Source organism: Alligator mississippiensis, chromosome 12, assembly GCF_030867095.1.
Source record: "Alligator mississippiensis isolate rAllMis1 chromosome 12, rAllMis1, whole genome shotgun sequence".
In the NCBI taxonomy this organism is placed as follows: domain Eukaryota; kingdom Metazoa; phylum Chordata; order Crocodylia; family Alligatoridae; genus Alligator; species Alligator mississippiensis.
In genome coordinates this window covers 52,330,624-52,352,666 of record NC_081835.1, presented here as the reverse complement: position 1 = coordinate 52,352,666, position 22,043 = coordinate 52,330,624, and the positions used below count along the sequence as shown (strand labels likewise).

The window sequence follows — 22,043 nt, the reverse complement described above, 5'->3', positions numbered from 1 at the left end:
CTTATCTGGCTTAATTTACTGGCGATTCAGAGGGGAGAAAAAAAGACCAGCACTGTGCAAAGGTGCCTGTGGAAGAATCAGAGGTTGAATTTTGCCTTTTATTTCTGAAAGCACATCTCAAAACCCCTTGACAATGTACTTAAATGTATCGTGTTCATCATAGCCTCACTTGGTGCAGTGCAGGATGGAGATCCCTATTGCGATGCTGCAAAACATCCCTGCACTTGGCCAAACAAGATTATGCAAGTTCTGCAGAAGTTCATGTTCATTTCTCTGGTATCATTACCAGAGTCCTTCTTGTTAAATACCAACCAACTAATACCATACTGATGCGAAACAATATAAAACCACAAAGCAAAAACAGCCTGCTTTTTCGAACTGAAATAGGGGAGGTATTTGTCCTTTGCTTGGTGCTACTTACCAAAGAGATAAAGAGAGACAAAGAAAGAAAGGACAAGAAAGAGGTTTTTTTTTTCATTGAGGAGGCTGTTTGCTTGTTCACAGTTAACCACAGCACGGGCAAAAAGGCAAACTAATAGGAAGAGGTCACTAAAACCCACATACCAATACACTTAAGGGGAAAAAAAGGAAGGTAAAACAGTGGCAAGCTAGCAAGATATAGAGAACACCTCTTCTAGTCTGGATCACCATGTACATTAGTTGTCAGCCGCCAGGTGTTCAGACATATTTCTTGCAGGGTTCGACTGATGACCAACAGCCATGCCCAACAATGTTTATAGAACAGACCAAAAAATCCCAAAGACAAAAGGAAATATGAAATCTTTGAGACAGACAATGCCTTGAGGAAACAAAATGACCCTCCCAGTCTTCAACCCCAAATCAGTACAAAAGGGACCATTAAGAACTTTGTGAAGACAAGGTGCTACTGTACTTGCTCTCCAGTCTGCAGTCTCAAATATTTATTTGGCCACTTTAAATGAGTTGACAGCTCCTTTGTGTCAGAGCTATCAATATAGAAGTATTATATACATGGGAACAGGAGGTCTGAGCTAGGTGTGCAAATCATAGACAAAATGGCCTTGAATGACCATATAAGCGACCAGCAAAAATCAGAAAGTGAGCCTTTATCAAAACGTTGAATAAGACTGAGTTGGAAACCACATGGATTTACTTCAAAAAGAGGTCAGTCAAGTGGTCAGTCATGTAGATAAATCCTAGTCAGGACTGAATGCATACGATGTGTGAACTGTCACCTTACCATTTGCTAGTCTTAAGCCATCACAAGAGAGGATTTCATCCCCTATCTAAATCTTTCACTGGGAACCTACTGGACTATATGCTTATTTAGCTACAACTAAAAACCATTATCACTGTCAAACAAGGACATTTACTAGCATGATAGTCACAACTATTTTTTTTTTTACAAATAGTTCAACTACAAATTTGTAGTTCGTATAAATTTAGCATTTGATTTTTACTGCTACAGGGGCTATTTTAAGACTTTTCCTAAGAACAGTTTGAGACAGGTCACTGGGAAACACCCAAATAAACAAGTAAAAAGGTGATTTATTTTAAATAGAAGTTCAGCACTGGTACTCTACAAACATGAGTGGTGAATAGGATGTGTGTGCAGGGCTTCAAATTCCTTTATAAATCATAGCTTGCCCATCAGACCAGTCTATTGAACTGTGAAAGGTGCTTGTGTGTGTTTCTATTTAAAGCAGCCCCTTTTGTACATGACATTGGTGCATCTCTGGCTGAAAAAGAGGAGGCAGAGGAGGAACTCAAAAGTGAGGAGTTTAGGACTGAAGTTTTATGAACAGTCAAAGTCTTCTACCAAAAATTATATTTAAAAATAAGGTTTTTTATAGCATAATATGAACAATTCTGATGGTATCAGCTTCCCTGGTGCCTTTCCTATAAGCATCTCACAGTACATCATGCATTCATTGACTACATGTCACACTTAACAAGAATAATAATTAATCCTCCTTTCTTCCCCATTTAGATGAGAAACATGGAATAGCTTGCCCTGACTTCTTGGGGCCATAGTGGCAAAGCAGGGATCAAAACCTTAACTCCTAGCTCCCCATATCTTGTTCTAACTTGTAGTCAGCCTTACAATTAAATGGGAACTCCTGTAAGTTGTACTTCCCCCTTGCTTCCACTGTCACCACCAAGGAAGCTGCACCAATGGCTTATTGATTAGTCCAATCTGTTAGTACAGTAACTCAGTTCAAAGGCTGAGCAATTTAAACGCTGTACAAAACAGAGGGCCTTAAAAGACAAAGCTGGATGTTTGAAACCGAACAAACTCGAACTCACCTCAAGAAACAATAAAGCAAGGAAAATGCTAAACAGAAAAAACAAAATCACAAAACCAGAATGTAACAATGAGCTCAAACTAAAATGTAAAATAAAATAGAGATTAAATATTTTGTTTTAAAACAAACATTGCAACAGAAAAAAAATGTCCTGCAACAGCTTTGATCCTGAAAAAGAAAAAGCCTAGTCAGGATAGAGTTCACCAGGTGAAAAAGCAAAGCCTTAGCTAAAACAATCTATTTCTATTAGTCTATTTTGCAGAGCATAAGTTAGACCACAGAAAGCAATGAACCGGGAACTGAAAAAGTGTAGTAGCTTACTTCATGGCTTCTTCCAGTTACAGATGCAATATTATAAGAAAGCGCTTTCTCAGTCAGTTATAAGACAGATTATATCCTTACTTCACTGCAGTAATCAATGCATTATTAAAACAGTTTCAAATTTCAGTAGTAGGACTTCACCATCCATCAACTGCAAATAATTCTTGGCTCGTGCAGCATCCTATGCACCTGCAAAATTCTAAAGTATCAGTACACTGAAATCAGGCTGGCATACTAAATAAGTAACCTAACATACATGACAATGAGCCTTTCTTGGAGCTTGCTGGTTGTTGGGGGGAGAAGGGGAGAGAGGGCAGCAGGGCAATATTTCACAGAAGAACAGCAGCACTTAAGACAGACAAGTAACAGGTATATGGATATGTGTATATGTTTCCACATGCAAATGAAAGCATACTATATATACATATAGCAACAATGCACAAAAGGGCAGAAAACCTGGAGGCAGCACCACGCATTACATTGCATATATTTAATTAGTAGCGTCAAAAGTGCAACTCGAATGAGACGTTGCTGAGACGAGTAAACAGGAGTGAGCAGGAAAGTATACAAGATTTTCTCCTTTATACTGTGCAAAATAACCACGGACAGGAGCAAAACAACAAGCACAGCATCCTACTCTTAAACAGAGGGAAAGGGAAAAAAAAAGGAATGACTACTGTACCAGGTCAGTTTTGCCACCTTTGTAAGTTCTCAGAACTCAAAAAAACAGTCTCTACATTAGTAATACCATTTAAGAGTCCCACTAAAAGGTGTGCAGAGAAGCATACTAACATCAACGCTATCACTGAAAACGTTTAAATTACTACAGAGACCAACTTACCTGAATGCTAGGAGCTGTGACATTGAGCCCTGCAATAGCCAAGATCCTTTGTAGAGATGAGCCAATGTCGGAAAGGGGGAGGGAGGGAAGGAACTTCAGGGATGGATTTACACCTCAACTCAGAGGTTTGCTGAACCATCTGACCTACATCAAACAACAATTTATCCACGCAGCCTACCCACCTCCTTACCATTAATCTTTCTGTATTTATGTTTACTTGTTTAACTCCTCAGCTTGTATTCTCCTAAATTGTCTCCTAACCTAATGTCACTCATGCATACATTCTTTTTTTTATAGTTGACTTGCAAATATCACTGGCTTCTATATTGCAGATATAGCTGCTTTAGAGACACACTGTTCATACAAGATGACCTAAATGTTCAAACATGGCCTCTAGTATTCCACAATTTTCTGCTGCTATTAAACACGGGGAAAATGTACTGCACCTTCAGCTGCATTCATTTGTCAACCTAACTGCTTGAATGTACCTCCAAAACAGGCACATGAGTGTCTGTGTAGACATAATGGCAGACAAAATAAAAAGGAACCTTCAATTTAGTACTTACATTTAATTGTGGTCACAAAACTGGACCAGAGATATTGAAAACCAGGTTAAAGGCCAATGAAACATTGTGGAATAAAATTATACTAAGTAAGAAGCTGATATGAAATCTTGGACCCACTGGAGTAAATGGGATACGGGGCTTCTAAGTTATTCTTAAATACATATTCATTTTATAATAACAATAATAAAAATAAAATAAATACCAACACCACCTTCCATTTTTAAATATTAGTACAATAAGTATGTCAAAAACGAGCATAACTTCTCATGTGGATTCTATTTAAGGCTAATGGCAAATCATTGTAAGGGCATATTTATATATAAAGCCAACCAAATATGCACTCCAACAGTAGTAGCTGATTAAAATAAGCATTGCACAAAAATGATAATAGCAATACAATGATTACCTTTTATGCATAATCCATTTCACTTTCTTTCACATTCAGTGAATCAGTTTCATTTGCCTTATTGCATGCGCTCACTAAAATAATGCAATTCTTCATTAAATACACACCAAGACCTCCTGAGATTAATTTACACTGAGGGAAATATATTGACTAGAGTAGTCAAATAAGGCTTTAAATATTTTGGAATAAAACTGAGCAGGAAATTACTCTTAATAGGTTTAGTCTTCCCCAGTCCTTGGAGTTGTTTCCAGCTGCCCTTTTCTTATGACTGGAGACTGTCCAGAAATATGTGCAGCTCTTAGCAAAAGGGTGGATAGTGTCTTTTTCGCGTTAACACTCTCAAACTTCCCTCATGGAATTTCATAATATTCCCAAATGAATGTGTGCTCATAAGTATGAACTTATATTCAAGATGCCGAGATTTTCAAACACAGACCATAAGTAGCATAAACAAAATGTGCACTTTCCAAAAGGGAGCACTTTGAAGTCCGTACTCTAGTAAAACTGCAGCTAACCTCACAGATACGAGGACATCTATTTCTACCCACAGCTGTTAAGTTTCTTTATTTTAAAAGCTGGCCCCAAGAGTGAATTTTTCTTCCAAACTGAGATAACAAAATACATGTGTATGTCCACGTCCATGCATAAAAGTCTTTATTTGCAAGCTGATGCTTCTCAACGTACCCCAGGTGTGCGTGAGTGTCTGTTTTCATATGCAAGTTCCCTGCTTTATATTATGCTAATACTTTTGGGAGAGCAAGCAAAGAATGTGCATAGCTGATTTTGTGGCTACAGTTTAGGAGGCTGTCTTTACATTTTAATTCAGAAAGCACTGATCACTGTAACTGAACAATATCATGTATATTACACACATATTTCCACCTTTCAGCATTGAAAATCTTAAGTGAAATGTTAACAGTTCACCTGGTGAAGTCTTTCCTAACGCAACATAAAAAAATCCTCGATAACGCATATTTTTTCAGACAATGACATTTCAAACAAAAATAATTTACAAAAAAAACTAAATCACACACATGGTTAAGCAACTAACACCAAGTATTCAATTTAAAGCCCATTAATCCTTTGTACTCTATGGCAGGGCTTACAAGTTGTATTAGGTACTGAAATAGAGCAGACTTGTATCGAGTCTGAAAAACAGAAACAAATTGATAATATTTCCCAAGTAAATAAAATAACACTTACGCTGCTATGGAAATGTTAGCAGCAGATATGGGACTGACTTCTGCTACCTCCTTGGCCTTTTGAAGAGCAAGTTTTTGATTTGTAGCTTCTTCCATTTCCTCTTCATCCTGTTTCAAACATCAAGTCATATCCAGAATTATATCATTTACCGTTTCGCCAAAACCCTGGGATAAAATCAGTGGAACTCTCCAATGGACACGGCTGCCGTAGCCACATTTAACTAAAACAGTTAAAACACTGAAAAATTGCATTTGTTTGTTTTAAAATATATACTGCATGATTTGATTTGACATAGGATATTTTGTGAGCAGGGCACACGAGCTATACCTGTTTACAGTCATATTGGAAAGTTATGAGGAATCTGAAAACTGCAGCTATCATGTAAAATGTGCAGGTGATTGCAGCTCTATTCATCTTTAATTTAGTGCCACAGGCTGTCAAAGGCTAGAAAACACAGAACGCAAGGTTTTATCTTGAACTGAATGCCCTCTTGCCTTGGCCAAGATGGAACACTGTGGTGCTGACAGACATGCAGCTCCCCACTGTAACTTATGGTGCTTCACAAAAAGCACCATGAGTTACAATGACCAGACCCCCGCCCCATTCCCAACCCAACAGAAGTCTGCTGTTTGGTGGAAGGGGGACATGTTTTGGAGCTCAATTTCCACTTGGGAGCTGTGTCTGCCAGCTCTGGTGCTGTCTGCAGGTTAGGCAAGGGGAGGGAGCTCCAGTCTGGGGTTTGCCCAGCCTGCACCATACCACAACCCCCTTCCTTAAGTGCAGGCTGGGCTTTGGAGCACGGTCATCTGAACCCTCATTAAATGAGAGTTAATTTGTCGCATGATTGAGCATTTTTAAGAGTGCTCTGCAGCCGTGCACTTCTGTCAGGACACGGCTGTAAAGTGCTTTCAAGGGCTGATCACATGATAGATATCACTTCTTCCAGTGCCCTGTCTGTTACCTGTCATCTCTAAGAGCATCACCATTTATGTGTCATCACCATTGTCAGGCAAGATGTAGCAGAGCGTGGAAAGAATGTATAAGAAATATAACACTGTAAGTAAAAGGAGGCCATATTCCACTAATTATATGGAAAGTGATTTTTTTGTACTGGAAGACCTGATTCTGATCTCACTAATACAGGCTTGATACCCATATAACTCCACTTATTTCAGTTATATAATTTTAAATTCCCCCTTCTTAGTCATTAGATTTGACCCCATTACGAATGCAGAAACATGTCTGCCATTTTTTCAATTAAAAAAAATATAATGATTTACTACTTGTTATTCTTATTAACACTGCAGGGGCCCATACATTTGTAGAAGTGTGATCTATTAGCTTCTAGCATGTGTATTATCAACAGAATTGTTAATTAAGTTCTAACTGCATGATTTTTATTACAGGTAATAAGGCACCAAAGGACCAAATCTGACTCAAATCCTAAGGTCAGGCTACAGTTCTGATAGTTTGATGAAACACCATTTTAACTTTCAAACTACTCAGAATTGGTAGGAGAATTATGAAAGGATAAACACTGAGTCCTATGATGTCACTTAAAGCATCACTTCTCAGGACCTAATCAAGCTTCAAAAAACAGGCATATCTATATGGAACTCCATGCAACAACATTTGATTAGCTTTAATGTTGAAAATTAACCTTGTAAGATATTATTCTTATACAAAATGTAACTAGTGTACAGAATACAAAGGCTTTCTCTAAAATGGGAACTCACAGATTTCTCCACCCTGAATATTATACACATAAAGAACTACCTGGTCTTTATATAGTTGACTTCACTTACATTAAACTCGTTTTGAAAATTTGCTTTTCTTCCCTTCTTTTCCAGGAAAAAAGTACAAAGAATTTTAGTGATGAACCCAAACCATTAGGCTTTCAAGCTTGTTTTTTTACTCTCTCTCTCTCCAGATATTAGCAAATCTACACTGAGCAAATCTTCACTGTAGCTCATAAAGAAGCAATCTGATCCAGGCCAAGATGAAAATGCTCCATTAAACAATTATACAAAGTCAATATTTCTCAACTGCCAGCTTCCAGTAAATTTATCAATGGCTTGAACAGCTACTATAAGCCAAGTGTATTTTCTTCATTCTGTGGAAGATTAATCATTTGGAGAAATAAAAACCTAAAGTACTATAATTTTAAGGAGGTTTTGGTTTTATTGACTGCACATCACCGTCTCTTCTTTCAAGGACTAGCCAGCTTTGTTACATTTGCAAAGGTTCAAATGTTCTTGCACTAGACATGCATTTAGACTGTCCCTTCTAAAATGTTCCCTTAATCTACTCTTAGACCTGCGACTGTGTTCTCTGATAGGCTCTGTTGCTTTAGATAACAGCAGAAGACTGATACTGTATTGACAAATTTGCAGTATGCAAGTCCCCAGTCACAATATTAGTGTAGCATCTTTTATTTAGGAATCTTATAGCACTATGTAAATATTCATTAAACTTCTGGTTTTTACTCAAGTTGTAAGATTTCTTTCGGACACAGAGTACCTTGTTCTGTGGTTGAATACTACCTGGAACAACAGGATGACGGTACATGACTCGGACTCTTTCGGGTGGTACTGCAATCCTAATAGCAGAACCAGTTTTAATAATACTAATGGTAGTGGCAGGTCTAGGAAGAGGAGCTGTATTATTTCCTTTAATTTTAAGATGGAAAATGTAAGATAGAGGTAAGTTATTTGCAGGAGGTCACTGAGGACATCTGGAGAGAAAAAAGGATTCCTGCCTCCTAGTCCTGTGTTCTCAACCACCTCCCATCATTCTTTCCCTGAAGCTGTTTTTCAGTTCACAACATCTCCTTAGAAAAATATTTTATAAAGCATGCCTGGAGTCCATAGATGAAAACGACCATTATTAGTACTATCATTTTGAGGGTCAAGTGTTTCTTTACTCACGATAAGACTGTAAAGGTAGTAAATTAAAATGCTTAATACACTAATTTAAAATGCAGCAATGGGAGAAGGTTTTTAGTTTAATGTAATTGCTTCATTGGGTATTTTTTGTTTTTGCTTGTTTGTTGTACTCACCCTCCCTCCCATCAGTGACAATTCACTGATTAAAGCTACCACAAAAATGTGAATATGACAAACCAAATCCTATTTGACGCCCAAACTGGGTAATGCTGGCTGAAATGATGCAAGCATCAAGGTTGGGGAGAAAGAGTTTTGACTTTCCCAAATGGAGGCATTTACAGGTTACTGAGTATTATGACGCTGTATGCAGCATTGATCTAGATTAGCTGTAAAATGTAATTGTCAAAGGAAGTCTCTTGAGGTCAACTGGCTCCTAACTTAATTATATCTCCAGGTCATTTTGAATTTTGCATGATCATGTTTACTTAGCAATAAATCTCCCATTCTCTAGGTATGCCACATAATTGAATTACTTTTTATCTTTTTCCTCCTCTTTTGAAAGCCCTAGTGATTTTTGGATCCTTGAAATGAATTCAAGTGAAGAGAGTTTCAAAAGAAGTTCTGTGATTTGGCAAGGCTTTTGTGTCTATCAATATTTAATTGTATTCCATAAACACTAACAAAGTCATTTTTCTAGCCATCATAGTCAGCTTCTGAAATATTCAGATGGGACTATTAAAAGGATTAAAAAGGAACAGGATGAACTTTCTTACACAAGAAGTCTGAGGGGCCTCTTCTTTTCTCATTGCATCCAAGTGAGTGCCATAAATCCTGATAGGTGAAGCTAAAACACTTTTGAGAAGATGATAAATCTCTGAGATAAGAGTCTGGTTGATTTTACAATGCACAGAAAAAAACCCTGAATTTCTGTAAGGGAAAAGCTTCCCCAATAAAGCTAAGAACATCCCCTAAATTCACCAGTCAAATGAATTATTATAGAAAAGGGAGGCAGAATGCATGATCTCTCAGAAACAGGAACATTTATGGTACACCTGAGACTCATTATCCCTCTCTTTTTCTATATGTTATACATCAGCTTTCAGGAAACAAAGCTCCATTCAAATCTGTAGGCTAAAGGCAGTAATGCAGCTGCCTAATAGAAAAGAAATACTGTAAGAGAAAAGTTCAACCATAAAGCAGCCCTGGATTTTACTATGGTGCAGTTAACTGCATTGGGATTCAAGTGGCAGCCTTTGGGCTGGAATAGAAAACCTTCACTTTAGTCTGGCTTCTTTTTTCAAAAACTATTAGGATTGTATGTATCTCTGAACTCCTCACAAGCATTATTATAAGCATTTCAAGCAAAAAATTACCCTGATAATGAGTACAATAAACACAAGGATTAGAGACGTTCATGCCATGTAAGGAACAACCTGTATAAGTCTGTAAAATATAACTGCCCAGAAGGGTATGGCTCTGCCTTTTCATCTGTAGATCACTGGGAGTGACAGCAGTGGGAATGTGACTGGCTTGGAGTTATTTTATTCCCCGCTTTAAAAAAAACAACAGTGTGCCTCATAAAGATGACTGTCTTGCAATAAAGAGCTAGAACAGTAGAGATACACCTGGGTAAGCTCTAGCATTTCAGATCGGTCCCGTACATTACTAGGGTATGTCTTTTTTCCCCACCAGGGACCCTCCAGTGTAAACCTGAGTATACAGAAAAGCTACATTGGCTTTGTATGAAGCTCTTGCCAGTTTGTGGCATTCTGCCAATGCTCTGGCTTGTCTCAAATGTCTCTTGCTTCTGCTGAGGCAGGAAGGTTTTAATGTCTTGCCTGAAAACCTGTAAAAGCCTCTTTCAAGCAGCTTTCCACAGGGCTGATTGAAAATTTTTAACTCTCTGGTACCAAACTACATTAAGAGAGGAAGTATTAGCATGAAACAATTTGGCAACTGAATTTCCCCAGGTATGAGCTCAAATATGCTACTGAATCATCTGAAAACCTTTAACTGGTTCACCTGTGGCCCTGAAGCCAGCTAATGCCAGACGTCCTTGTGCATATCTGTGCAACAGCAACGTGAAAAAATGTTCTGTTCTCTGCCCACACAATAATAATAGTGATGATGATGATGATAATAATCACATATGAAAATATGGAAGGTTCCATTATTCAGATTTGCACAATAACGAGTTTTTGTTATGAAGGAGAAATGAATGGGACTATCAAATAAACTTCTTGAACTAAAGGCTGCTACAATGAAAATGGGGGAAATGGAGGAACGTATCCTAAGGTGACTAAAGCTTGGGGAAGTAGGTGGTTTAATTCAGATCCAGTTGCTGTGACATATAAAAAATGAAAAGGTGATAGGGTGTGAGAGTCCAATAGGAAATTATAGTTACTTCTTCAGAACAGAGACCAATGCATGTTGAAGAGCCAGATGTCTCATACATACCTTTGTCAACTCTTGTGCATTTGCAAGATTGTCAACAGCAATAGCCAGGAAGACATTCAGGAGTGTGTCTATTTAGACAGTAGCTAAGGAAAAATCTTTGTATACCAAGGAGTTAAATAATCTTCCACCCATGTCCCTCCATCTTGCAACCCACAGAGCATGCTAGATATTGGAAAAGGAAAAATCTTATGAGGTTATGAACTCTTTTCTTCTGCCAGTATATAGGATTACTCCCTGGCTGAATATTTTCTAGTGCTTTGTCCAATCCATTTATCAATTAACCAACCTTGTGTCTTCCAGTGGAAGAAAACAGATGTGACCTTTTCAGCCCCCCATGCCCTCCCAGCTTCTCTACTCAAAACCCACAGCACAAACACACATATATGCAATTTTTGGCCTCATTTACTAGAAGTTAGTTAAAGATCAACCTTTAGCTGAACAGGAAACTGAAAAACAGTCTGACTGGGCACAATTCTCATACAGTGGTTGCCATTAAAAAAGAAATATTAATCTTTCCAGGTAAAATTTATCTCACTGCAATATTTACATATCAACTAAAGGAAAATACAATTTATCACAACAAAGTCAACATGACAATGAAAATATTACTTCTTTTCTCCCTAGCACTAAATAACTGGTCTCAGTATTATTATTCCTTCATTTATTATGAGCAGGAACATTTTCATTTTTGTCTTGATTTTAACTATTCTTTGTCCCTTTCTATCTTTTTATTGCGATTATTCTAGTTACTAGTTTGCAATAATGCCAAGAGAAAATTAAAAATAAGAACACCAAGCTGTTGTAAATGATATACATCTGCAATAAGGTGCTCACACCTAGACAGTCTGTGATGGCTGCATGGGTGTGGTGAACTAAATTCAGAGATTCAGTGGGATTTGGGTGGGGGTTAAATCTGTTAAAATGGCTGCCTGATAGCAGGTAAGGTGCGGCAGGGGGCTAGCATGCTGGGGAGAATCAGAGGTCCACCAGGGGATGGGGGGGGGGACAGGTATAACCTAGAGGTGGGGTGAGGCAGGCAGACTTGACCAACAGGAGGATCAGGGGATGGGGGGCAGGTGTGATCTGTGGGGTGTTGCTGGGGTCTGGGAAGGTCTGGCACGATCAGGGGGGCTCTCTGGGCTCATGGGGGGCCTTAGGAGTCCCCAGATCCTTTTTTTAGCTCCAATTCCCCCCTTCCCCATGAACCTATACCCCCCCATCCTTCCCCCCAACCAGGAGCAGTGGGCTCCAGCAGCGGTGGTACTTGCTTGGCTCCAGCAGTGGTGGCGCCTGGAGCAGCTTGTGAGGTTGGGGGTTGGGTGGGGGGCTGGCTGCTTTGGGGAGAGGTGAGAGACTGGGGTGCAAAAAATAGTCTGGTGCAGGGTGCGGGAGAGGAGGGCATGAAAAGCGCAGCCCTGGGGCTGGGGGTTGGCAGCTGGGTATTCCCAGCTCCCGGGTTGTGCAGGGAAAGCGTACAGAAGTTCCATGCACTGGTTAGACCTAAATTGAGTAAGTTTGTTACTACATAGATCCAGGTTTACTTTAAACCAGGTTCCACAATTTTTAGACCAGTTTGTGTGCATTGAACTTCTGTACCGTTACAGGTTTTAATTGATATCTGGTCATAGACTAGGTCTGTAAGTGTAAGGTTGGCACCAGGAAGAGCTAAGTTTAAATTGGGTGGCCATTTTGTACCCGATTAACCTCCCCAAATGTCTATAATTAGCTGTGATGTCTCTGCCCAAAGGGAACCTAGAGGTTCATACATATATATTGTGTTCTTTCACTGAAGGCTTCCAAAGGGCTTTACAGCACTATGGTATACATATATGTATAGCAATTATTCTAACCAAAAGAGAGTAGCTGTGGCACAAGTGTTTAGGACTAAAAGAAGATATAAACACAGCCAAATGAAATGGCTTAGGGAATTTTAGACAGACTATAATTGATCTCATAAAGAGTACATAGGTTGTAACTACTGATTTGGTCTGTGCACTTGGTAAGATGCACAGGGCACTGTATTGTGGGAAAGACATTTAGAGAAGAAAGCAATGCAGAAGAAAGAGTAAAAGCAGTATATAGGGAGGATGGAGAGGACAAAGGACCTGTAGCGTGGTCGGTACCCTTTCTCAGATCTCTGGGAAAGAAGCAGTGCATGTTTAGGAAGGTGTCGATGTGCAGCCAGACTTCTTTTTTTCTTTAGGTTCTGGATTTTCCACCGCAAACAGTGAATTTCAACATTGTCCATGTTCTGGTAGTGCTGAAGTGAAATTGTCACCGTGATGGTCAGGAAAATATGTGAGAAAAAGGGATTTTTGTGGGTGATATCTTTTATCGGAACTTTTACTGATTCTTTCCCAGAAACTTGAGGAAGTGTATTGTGGTACCCAAAACCTTGTCTATCCCAACCATGCAGTTGGGCCAATAAAAGATTTCAGTTGCAAAAAACCTCACTTCCTGCATATTTCCTGAACCATCATGGCTACAGCATCACTTGAACACCAGCAAACATGAAGAATATCTAAATTCATATGGGGGGGAGGGGTGTTCTGCCCACTAGCAACTTTAAAGGGATAGGGGAAGAGTCACTGGGGCATCTCCAGGCCAAGGCAGACTAAGAAAAAGTTGCCCATTATGTTTTGAACATATTAAGTCACCTGAGATAGTAGCGTTTATGATACGGAGCTGTTCCCTCTGGCACAGAGACCTCTTTGAAGTATGATCCATAGGAATTGCTTCTTTCTTTTTTTCCAGGTAGAGCCAGCAGAGGTGCAAGAATATCCTTCCTGCTGAGTCCAGACAATGACAAATAAAATTGCTGAAACCACCATTTCCTGCCTAGGCTGCTGCCTCCTGAATGGTTGCATTTCTGACAGAAATGTGAGTTCCATTAACTTTTGATTTTTTTAAGAGAAATTACATTTCTCAGTTCTTTAACTGCCAACTGAAACCCAGTGCCTAATGTTACAACATGGAGTGGCAGATGCACACGCTGTGATACCCCTTGTTAGCTGGTGCTGAGTGACAAAGACTATCTGGACTCTTCCACTCCAGTGCTTCCACTGCTTTTAAAATGCCTCCAAGCATTCCCATCAAAAACCCACAGAGACTAAGAAACTAAATAATGAAGCTGCTTCCTGTCCCTGACGCCTATCCACACAGAAAATATCCCAACCCCTGCAAACGTATCTTGCAACAACGGACTCTGCTGAGCTGCTCCATCTTTGAACTGGTGCATTTTGGTACAGCTGTAGCCATGAGAATCTTTTTACATGATTTAAAAAACTACCAAATATCAAGCCCAATTCTGCTCCTGTGCCACTTATGCCACCTCCCTTAAGAATTATTTGAGACAAGTATCTTCTGGCCTATGAACAATGGAGGATTTTGTGCAACTAAAAAAATCAAGGAAAACTTCAGTTTCCCTCTTTTTGTTTTAAGCATACAAATTTCTTATACTTTTCCTTGCAGAAAGACTCAAAACCATAAAGTGATCCCAAGAAGTAACTGGACTCGATTTATGCTGTTAGAGGCTGGGGAGAAATCCACCTGAATTTTGTCAAAATAGACCCCGGAAGACGAATAAGGATCACAATTCCTTATGTTTGAAGGAAGCCAGGCAGCACCAAAATACTATTTTGCAGGCCCATCCCAAAATGCTGAAGCTAGTCTAATGAGAGCACCATTTAGTCCATCTCTTTTAAACCTCCTTGTCATAAACAGGAACTTATCAAATACTGAGAAACAGAACATAAATTCCTCTTACAGAAAAACTGCCAGGTCTTTCACTTTGCCACTGCGCAGCCTCCCAGATGGAGCAAGATAGAGCTAAGAAAATCAATTCCCAGAGCTGGTCTGATATCAGTGATGCAAGTAAGAAAAATGAGCAGGACCATTTAAATTTCAGCTCCAGTGAAAGTCCATGCAAGACAGGCTGGTGGCAAATTGCTGTTTGCCAAATGAAAAATTCAGACTGGAAAAGCAGCAGTCTGTTCAAGTTTCTATGTAGGTATTACAGTGACAGAGGGGGGAAGTAATGGTAAATATTGTTTGGTTTTCTTTTAAATAATTGTCAGCGTCCCTTTAACTCAAGAATTAGGAACAGAATAGACATTTTATGCTACATCTAATCCATAACTCAGCTAGTGCAGGATTGTTTTCTGAAGGGTATTCTACAATACACTACCCAATCTAGCTTCAAATCTGTTAAGGAATGGGGCTTTCCTTAGGAAGTTAAGCCTCAGGCTAACAAATATAACTGTATCCTCCTTCCATTTTGCCATGCATTAATATTAGGTCTCTCTCTGTACATTACATGTATTACACAATTACTGTATTTGAGTGTATAGGACGATGCAGTATAGAAATTGACCCCATTTTTCTGATCCAAAAAGTTAGGTCGACTTATACACCAGATCTATGAAATTCCTAACTTTTTGGATCAGAAATATGGGGGCGACTTATTTGTCCCCCTGTGCACCCTCACTGCAGGTCAGGCACCTGGGGGCTGGAAACGTGCCACAGCACAGCTCACAAGGGACATGGATGGGCTTGGTACTTGACTGGCATGGCCCAGGCAGCACTGCTTGCAGGGGATGAGGGCATGCCAGCAAGTGCCAAGTCTAGCGCTGCTTACAGGGGATAGGGACGGAGATGGGGCTGGGCTCAGGGCTCAGCTGACACAGCTCCATCCCCTGTGAGTAGCACTGCCTGGGCTGTGCCAGCCGAGCACTGAGCCCAGCCACATCCCCTGCAAGCGGCGCTGCCAAGCACTGAGCCCAGTCCTGTCTTCTGCAAGTGGCACCAGGCTCGGCATTCAGCTGGCATGGCTGGGCTTGGTGCTCAGCAGCGCTGCGTGCAGCAGATGCTCGGCTGGTGCGGCCCAGGCAGCTCCACTCACAGGGGATGGGGTTGCACCAGCTGAGCTTGGCCCCGTCCTCATCCCCATCCCAAGAGCGGTTCTGGGCTCGGCGCTCAGCTGGCATGGCCCCATCCCCAGCAAGCGGCGCTGCCTGGGCCATGCCAGCTGAGTGCCGAGCCCAGTGCCACTTGCAGGGTGCCACTTGCAGGGGATGGTGATACAGTGGATAAGTCGAGGTCGAATTTTAAGAGTTAAAAATTGGATGTCAAAACTCAATCTATTCACCATGAAATATGGTACCTGGTTAATTGCACGAATAATACTGGTTACATGTGCAAATTAAGTATAGTGCCTTAAAAAGGTACAACCAGCTGTAAAGTTATTGCTGGAAAATGGAATAACTTTATAGCTGGTTTCCTTCCAGCTTTAATTTGCATGTGTCGCCTGTGCCTCTGCAGATGGGACCCCCTCAGCTGACTGGAGTTCCCAGCTGGGGGGAACAGGGGGGAAGAATACCATGTGCACCCTTGAGCCTGGGAGCTCTCAGCTGCAGAAGCACATACCCCTGAAGCTAAGAGCCCCATCAGTTGGCAGGGCTCCCAGCCATGGGGATGCCCCATACACCCTTGTGCCTGGGAGACTACAGCTACTCTTCCAGCCACAGGGGAGCATCATGCATCCCTGCATCTGGGAGACTGTAGGTGCTGTGATCTCTTAGCTGTAGGGGCAATTTACATACCACTGCGACAAGGAAATCAGCTGCTGTGGTCTCCCGGCATGGAGAGGCATAGTGTGCTCCCACAGCTGGGAACCCCATCAGCTGAGGTGGCTCCCAGATGTGGGAACTTGCTTCTTGCCATCACAGAGGAAGCCCAGGATTAATCTTTGCCTGCACAGGCAATAAGGTGTGATGGGATCTGATTCACAATCCCACAACCATGCTTCCTGCCAAGTACATGTGGCAAGGCAGGAAGCGCAATTGTGTGGATCATGCATTAGATCCCATTGCACCTATACCTGCATGTATAAAAGGGCCTTTATTCTGTTATAGCAGGTTAAACACACTTGTACCACTAACTGTTTAATGTGGAACAAAAGGGTGAGAAGGGTTTTTTTGGAGGGGGGGAGGGTTGTTTTTTTGCAAACTAAACTTAAAGTTCATTTTCAGACATTTCTAATAATGTTTTGCCTGACAGGAATTGATGGTTGAAGCCATTTGAAAGTTGTATGGTTCTGTTTTCCCCTCTTATAAGAAAAGAATGCTCTCTGCATACTGTCAGCATTACCAATTCCACTCAATGAAAGGCAGAGATAGCAGCGACCTTGCTGCAATTCTCTTTGAAATATCAGCATGAGTAGTAATGGATTTACTACTGCTATTGTCATTGTAATCAAGGGGGAAATGTTTTAAAGCAATTCTATGCCTGTTGTCCCTTTTCTGTACAGGTTCTCATTAAGGTTAATTGGGGAGAAAGTCATATGTTCGGGGGGTGGGGGCAGGAGGGAGATAATTCCAAATTTACTGTATTACTTTATACTGATCAAAAATACTTTGGGTCACAGATTTCTGACCAAACAGGTCAGATCCTGATGCGACTTACCAGTGTGGAGCTGGAGAACCTCCTTTGAGGTGAACAGATTTCCTCCAAATTCACAACAGCCGCTGGGGGCTAACATCAGAATTTGGGTCAAGAAGTTCATTAGGATGAATTAACCCTGTTACTAGGGGTGCAACGATAGAGAGTTTTTGGTCTGATACCGATGGCCGATTTTTAATGAACCACATTGGCCGATACTGATCCGACAGATGATATGTAGCTGGGCAGCTTGCAGAGCAACGTCTGGCTGGTAAGTTTGTTGTGGGGGATGGGGAGGGAAGGGGTGGGAGGAGGGGGGTAGATTGAGGTCCCCATGGTGAGGGAGAGAATGGGGCTGGGGCAAGGGCAGGCTCTGCACAGCCGGGGTGGGGCACAGGATAGAGCCACAAGCGGCTCGTCCAGGGGGTGCAGGGCTGGAAGGGCAGCCCCCGCCTCTGCACATACCCCTGTCTATGCTCCTGACTGCCTTTGTGCTGCACTGCCACATTGACCACATCATTGGCCACATCAGCCAAAAAAGCCAATTGCTGATACAGTTAATTTTCTTTATATTGGTGCCGATCCAACATGGGACCAATGTATTGGTGCACTGCTACCTGTTACAGTAAGTTTTCTTAATGTCATAAACATTATCCAGCTAGCTCTTTTCTCCATGTAGTTCATGCATGCAGAACCTCTACTGCAGTGAACTCATTTCATCTGCAGTATTCACACAGAATTAAAGACTACACATGACATATCTAACTTGACAAATGTATATAGTGCCCAAGGATCCCTCTGTCTTCATTACAGGGTGTGTCACAAGCAGTTCAGATTGTGGGCAATAGAAAAATGAAGCAAAGTGTTGGTGTCTCTCTCTCGGATAAGCTGCAAGGGCGATTATATAAACTTTTGAACCCTGAGGGCACTGTAGTCCCATTTATTACCAAACACCAAAAAAGGAAGTAATAAAAACTAGCTAATGCACAGACCATACAATGAAAGAGTGAGTTATTAAAATTTCTTTAAAAATGTTCTCCCCCAAGTGTAAGCTCCGTATGGAATCCTCTGCCAGTTAAAATGGAACTTTAATTTAAGAGTAGTTTAGTTCCACAGCATGAAGTCCTCTTTATATGCAAAACTATGATGGTTAGGAGTACTCAGTCCATCCTGATAACAGAGTAGCTGATCATGTTCAAGTACTTGATATAATGACTGTTATATTACACTATCTCTTTCCCATCTGATTTGTCCTGCACCTTGAAAAAAACATTTCATAGATTAAATGACGTCAATAAAAATGTGACAGGGTAAAGCATTTCAAAGCATCCCTTTATGGTGTCTGCTTCTGGGAGAGTGTGGAAGGGAAGTGGAAGAACAGATACATATCAGGAACAGTTGACAGCAAAAGGAAATGAGATGTAAGGAGTGGGCCTTCTTACAAAGGGATATTGAAGGCTGGCCAGAATATACGTGGACTGTGATTCTGATGGAGTGTGTAGCATGGAAGCAAAAATAGCATTAATAAAGAGAAGATCAGCATTTCCCTTTCTTCATTGGCACATGCCCCCACAGCATTACATAAAGGGAAGGACTTTTCCCAAGCATGAAAAGAGGACAGCTCTTTGATAGTTTGCAGAATCACTAAGGATTTTGTACCTGCCTGGTCCTGGACTACTCCAAAGACTAGAGCAGCTCCAGATGCATGTTAAGTTAGGCTCAAGAGCTGCTCTTACTTTCAGTGGTTTTGTATAGCTGTCTGCAATGACAAATAGCTACAGCATAATGCTCCAACCACATCCCCTGCTGCCTCTAGCAACCTCTGTCTCAGAAACCTGCTCATATTGGTCAAGGCTGGGGGAATTTTCCAAGAACTAGTCCTGTCTTCACCAGCACTGCACTGAAGGGAATGGTGCAAATGACAGAATCTGGCCCCAGTTGCTTTCAGACTGAATGATTTTAGTTGGAAACAATACTATGGTTTTGATTCACTTGCCCATTACAGAAGTGTTACGCTGGTGTCACTACTAAGTTTGGTGGAGTTACACCTGCACTGGTAGAAGCGAAGACTCAAACCTTATAAAAACTACCCTTTTTATGAGAGAATGAGCAATGGAATCTATGTCTGGTTTTTAAAAAAACATTAGAACTCAGTCTCTTTAAGGTTAAAAGTGGGTCTCTTTCTCTCTCTCTCTCAGTCAACTTAATTATAGTTTAATCTCACTTTCAAATGCCATGCCCTAAGGAATTAGGGATATTCTTCTGTCCTCCCACTGCCCCAACCTGCTGTCCTGGTTTTTGCATTTCTAGAGTCGCATACTACACTGCATGAGGTGGATACCTGAGTGCAGAAACCTGGTCTGTCTCTGGGTAGTAGCTCCTGCTGCTCACTGACAGAGTGAATTAGAGCTGGGTAATTCCGAGGAGAGCCACTTAAATGACAAGTACAACTTGGGTGCCATATTATCTGTGGCTCCTTGTCATAATTCCTCACACAGAATAAGGAGGACTATGCAAGAGGAAAGGGCTGTAGTGATGCTGCACGATAAATATACAACAGAGTCCATGCTTTCTTACCTTTCTTCAAAAGTGGAAGCCTTAATGATTCTATATGCTATGTCTCAAGGCTGCTCTTCTCCCCAGTCCTCCCTTTAACAGGATTTGCCAGAAAAGCCCTTTGCTGAACTGGAGTGAAGGCTGCTGAACCCAATGGTCTCTCAGGTGGGAGCGACTGACTAGTCTGATAAGGTTACTTTGCACTTCTACATAGACTGTCACGCACATATCTGGAAGTGCCTTACAACAATAAGCATTCTTATCCCTGCCTTACAAATGGAGAAACAAACCAAAGTACAGAGAAACTGGGGTCCAGTTTACCCCTAAGCATGTACCAGTATAACTAAAATGGTTCTGTTCACACTTATTCGGTGTTTCAGTGCAAAATGTGCATGGGCAGATTAAGAGGGTCCCATTTCAAATGATATTCAATGATTCTTCTCAAGTCTAGGCTAAATCAAAGTAAGACACTAAATCTGATGTAACAGAGTCCACACACAACTTTGTACTGAAAAAAAAAGATGTGAATGGACATGGATTAAAGCTCTGATTGCACTGCAGTAGGGAGCAGTGCATACTACAGGTGTAGACATACTGGAGCCAGCTTAATCTTGCTCGTACAAGCTCAGCAGGAGCCAAGCCAAGGCAATGCAAGCTTCAACCACTTGTGCAGGTACCAATGATCTCTGGTTGGTTTGTACCCCCCTGTGCTGAAGCTTATACTACTGCATCTTCACTACACTTTTTTCCACATTAGCTAGATAAAAGCTTGCTCAGTTTACTCACACTACTGTGCTGCAATCATACCTCCCATTGCAGTAGTTACTATTAGAGTTACCTGGTGTTAGTCTAGTTAGTGCTTAGAGCATGGCTGTGCAGGGACAAGTCCTAGGGATCTTACACAAGGTCATCCAGAGAGCCAGCAGCAGAAATGAAATAGAGCTCAGGTGTCCTGACTCCTAGCCCTATGTGCTATCCCTCTGCACTGCGTTGTCTTTCATGCTTCAGGAGGTTGAGGCACCTTGTATGCTTGACTTGCTGGTGAGGAGACTGCCTGACATCCCCTGAAAATTCATTTCAAAATGGCAAGGATACAGTTACCAAACAATGTCAGGACAATGAAGTAAACGCAAGAGAACATTCCTGAGTGGACACCGCCCTGTGACTCTATCCCATGATACATCACCGCGTTCCAGTCTTCACCAGTCAGTATCTGCAGAGTAATTGGAGAAAAAAGAGAAGAGAGGCTGATGCAAGGACTGGAGTATTGAAACATCGGTTGTATGTAGCTTTCTCTCCTAGGAGAAAACTATGGGAAAAGGATGTGGTAGAAATGTGTGACAAGCATTCTGGTCACTCAGTCTTCTTTTGCCTAGCCAGTATCTGTAACTTCTGCAGCCCTTTCTCTGCCCAGAATTGGCTGCATCTTTTCCTGCATCCTTTAAACAGCACAGGGATAGATCCTTCCTGAGAACTCCAAACAATACATTTCCAGACGTAGGTAGCCTAAACTAATTCAGCTTAGATAAAACCAAAATAATGCCATGATTTCAGGAGATTCAGAAGAGAAAGTAGATATTACATATTGGGATACAGAAAGTACCTTCCAGCTAGCTGAGGCAGTATGTGGGGGCACAGAGGGGATTCAATCCGGATCAAGGGATCAACCCATCCAAACCTCAGGAACCAGAAAATTAGGATTTGACTGTCCAAAAAAGCAACAGAAACAGCTGTGGTTTACTCTGAGGACCAAAGCAGGCACCACTGGGCAGGACGCAACTAGCAGCACCACTTCATGGTGGCTCTAGTCCCACCTCAGAGATTCTTCCTTCTTTCTGGAGCCGCCTGCTTTCTGCTGTCTGGTAGCATCTGTACTTTGACACTAAGGACTGGGTGCCAGGTGCAGACAGCCAGCATGCTGAAGTGGTAGGGGCTGGCCTCCTTTACATCCCTGCCTGCACCACCCTGAGAATCTCCCGCTCCTTTCTATAAGCCTGTCACACAGGCCAAGGTTTCTGCAGCACCATATGTGACTTTTCCTGTAGGAGGACAAGAGTCACCGACTTCCAAACCCAATGCCCTGAC

General features: G+C 41.3%; 1 protein-coding gene across 5 annotated transcripts in view; it reads right to left on the bottom strand.

The window, feature by feature from the left end:
- Positions 1-22,043, bottom strand: part of CACNA1B (calcium voltage-gated channel subunit alpha1 B) — a 475,079-nt gene that overhangs the window by 130,741 nt on the left and 322,295 nt on the right. For all 5 annotated transcript variants that reach the window (XM_059715546.1, XM_059715542.1, XM_059715543.1 and 2 more), the window contains 3 exons: positions 21,054-21,171; positions 10,965-11,032; positions 5,623-5,729 (listed from right to left, as the gene is read on the bottom strand). In XM_059715546.1, the coding sequence (XP_059571529.1) occupies positions 5,623-5,729; positions 10,965-11,032; positions 21,054-21,171 (293 nt within the window). The remainder of the gene's footprint in view (positions 1-5,622; positions 5,730-10,964; positions 11,033-21,053; positions 21,172-22,043) is intronic.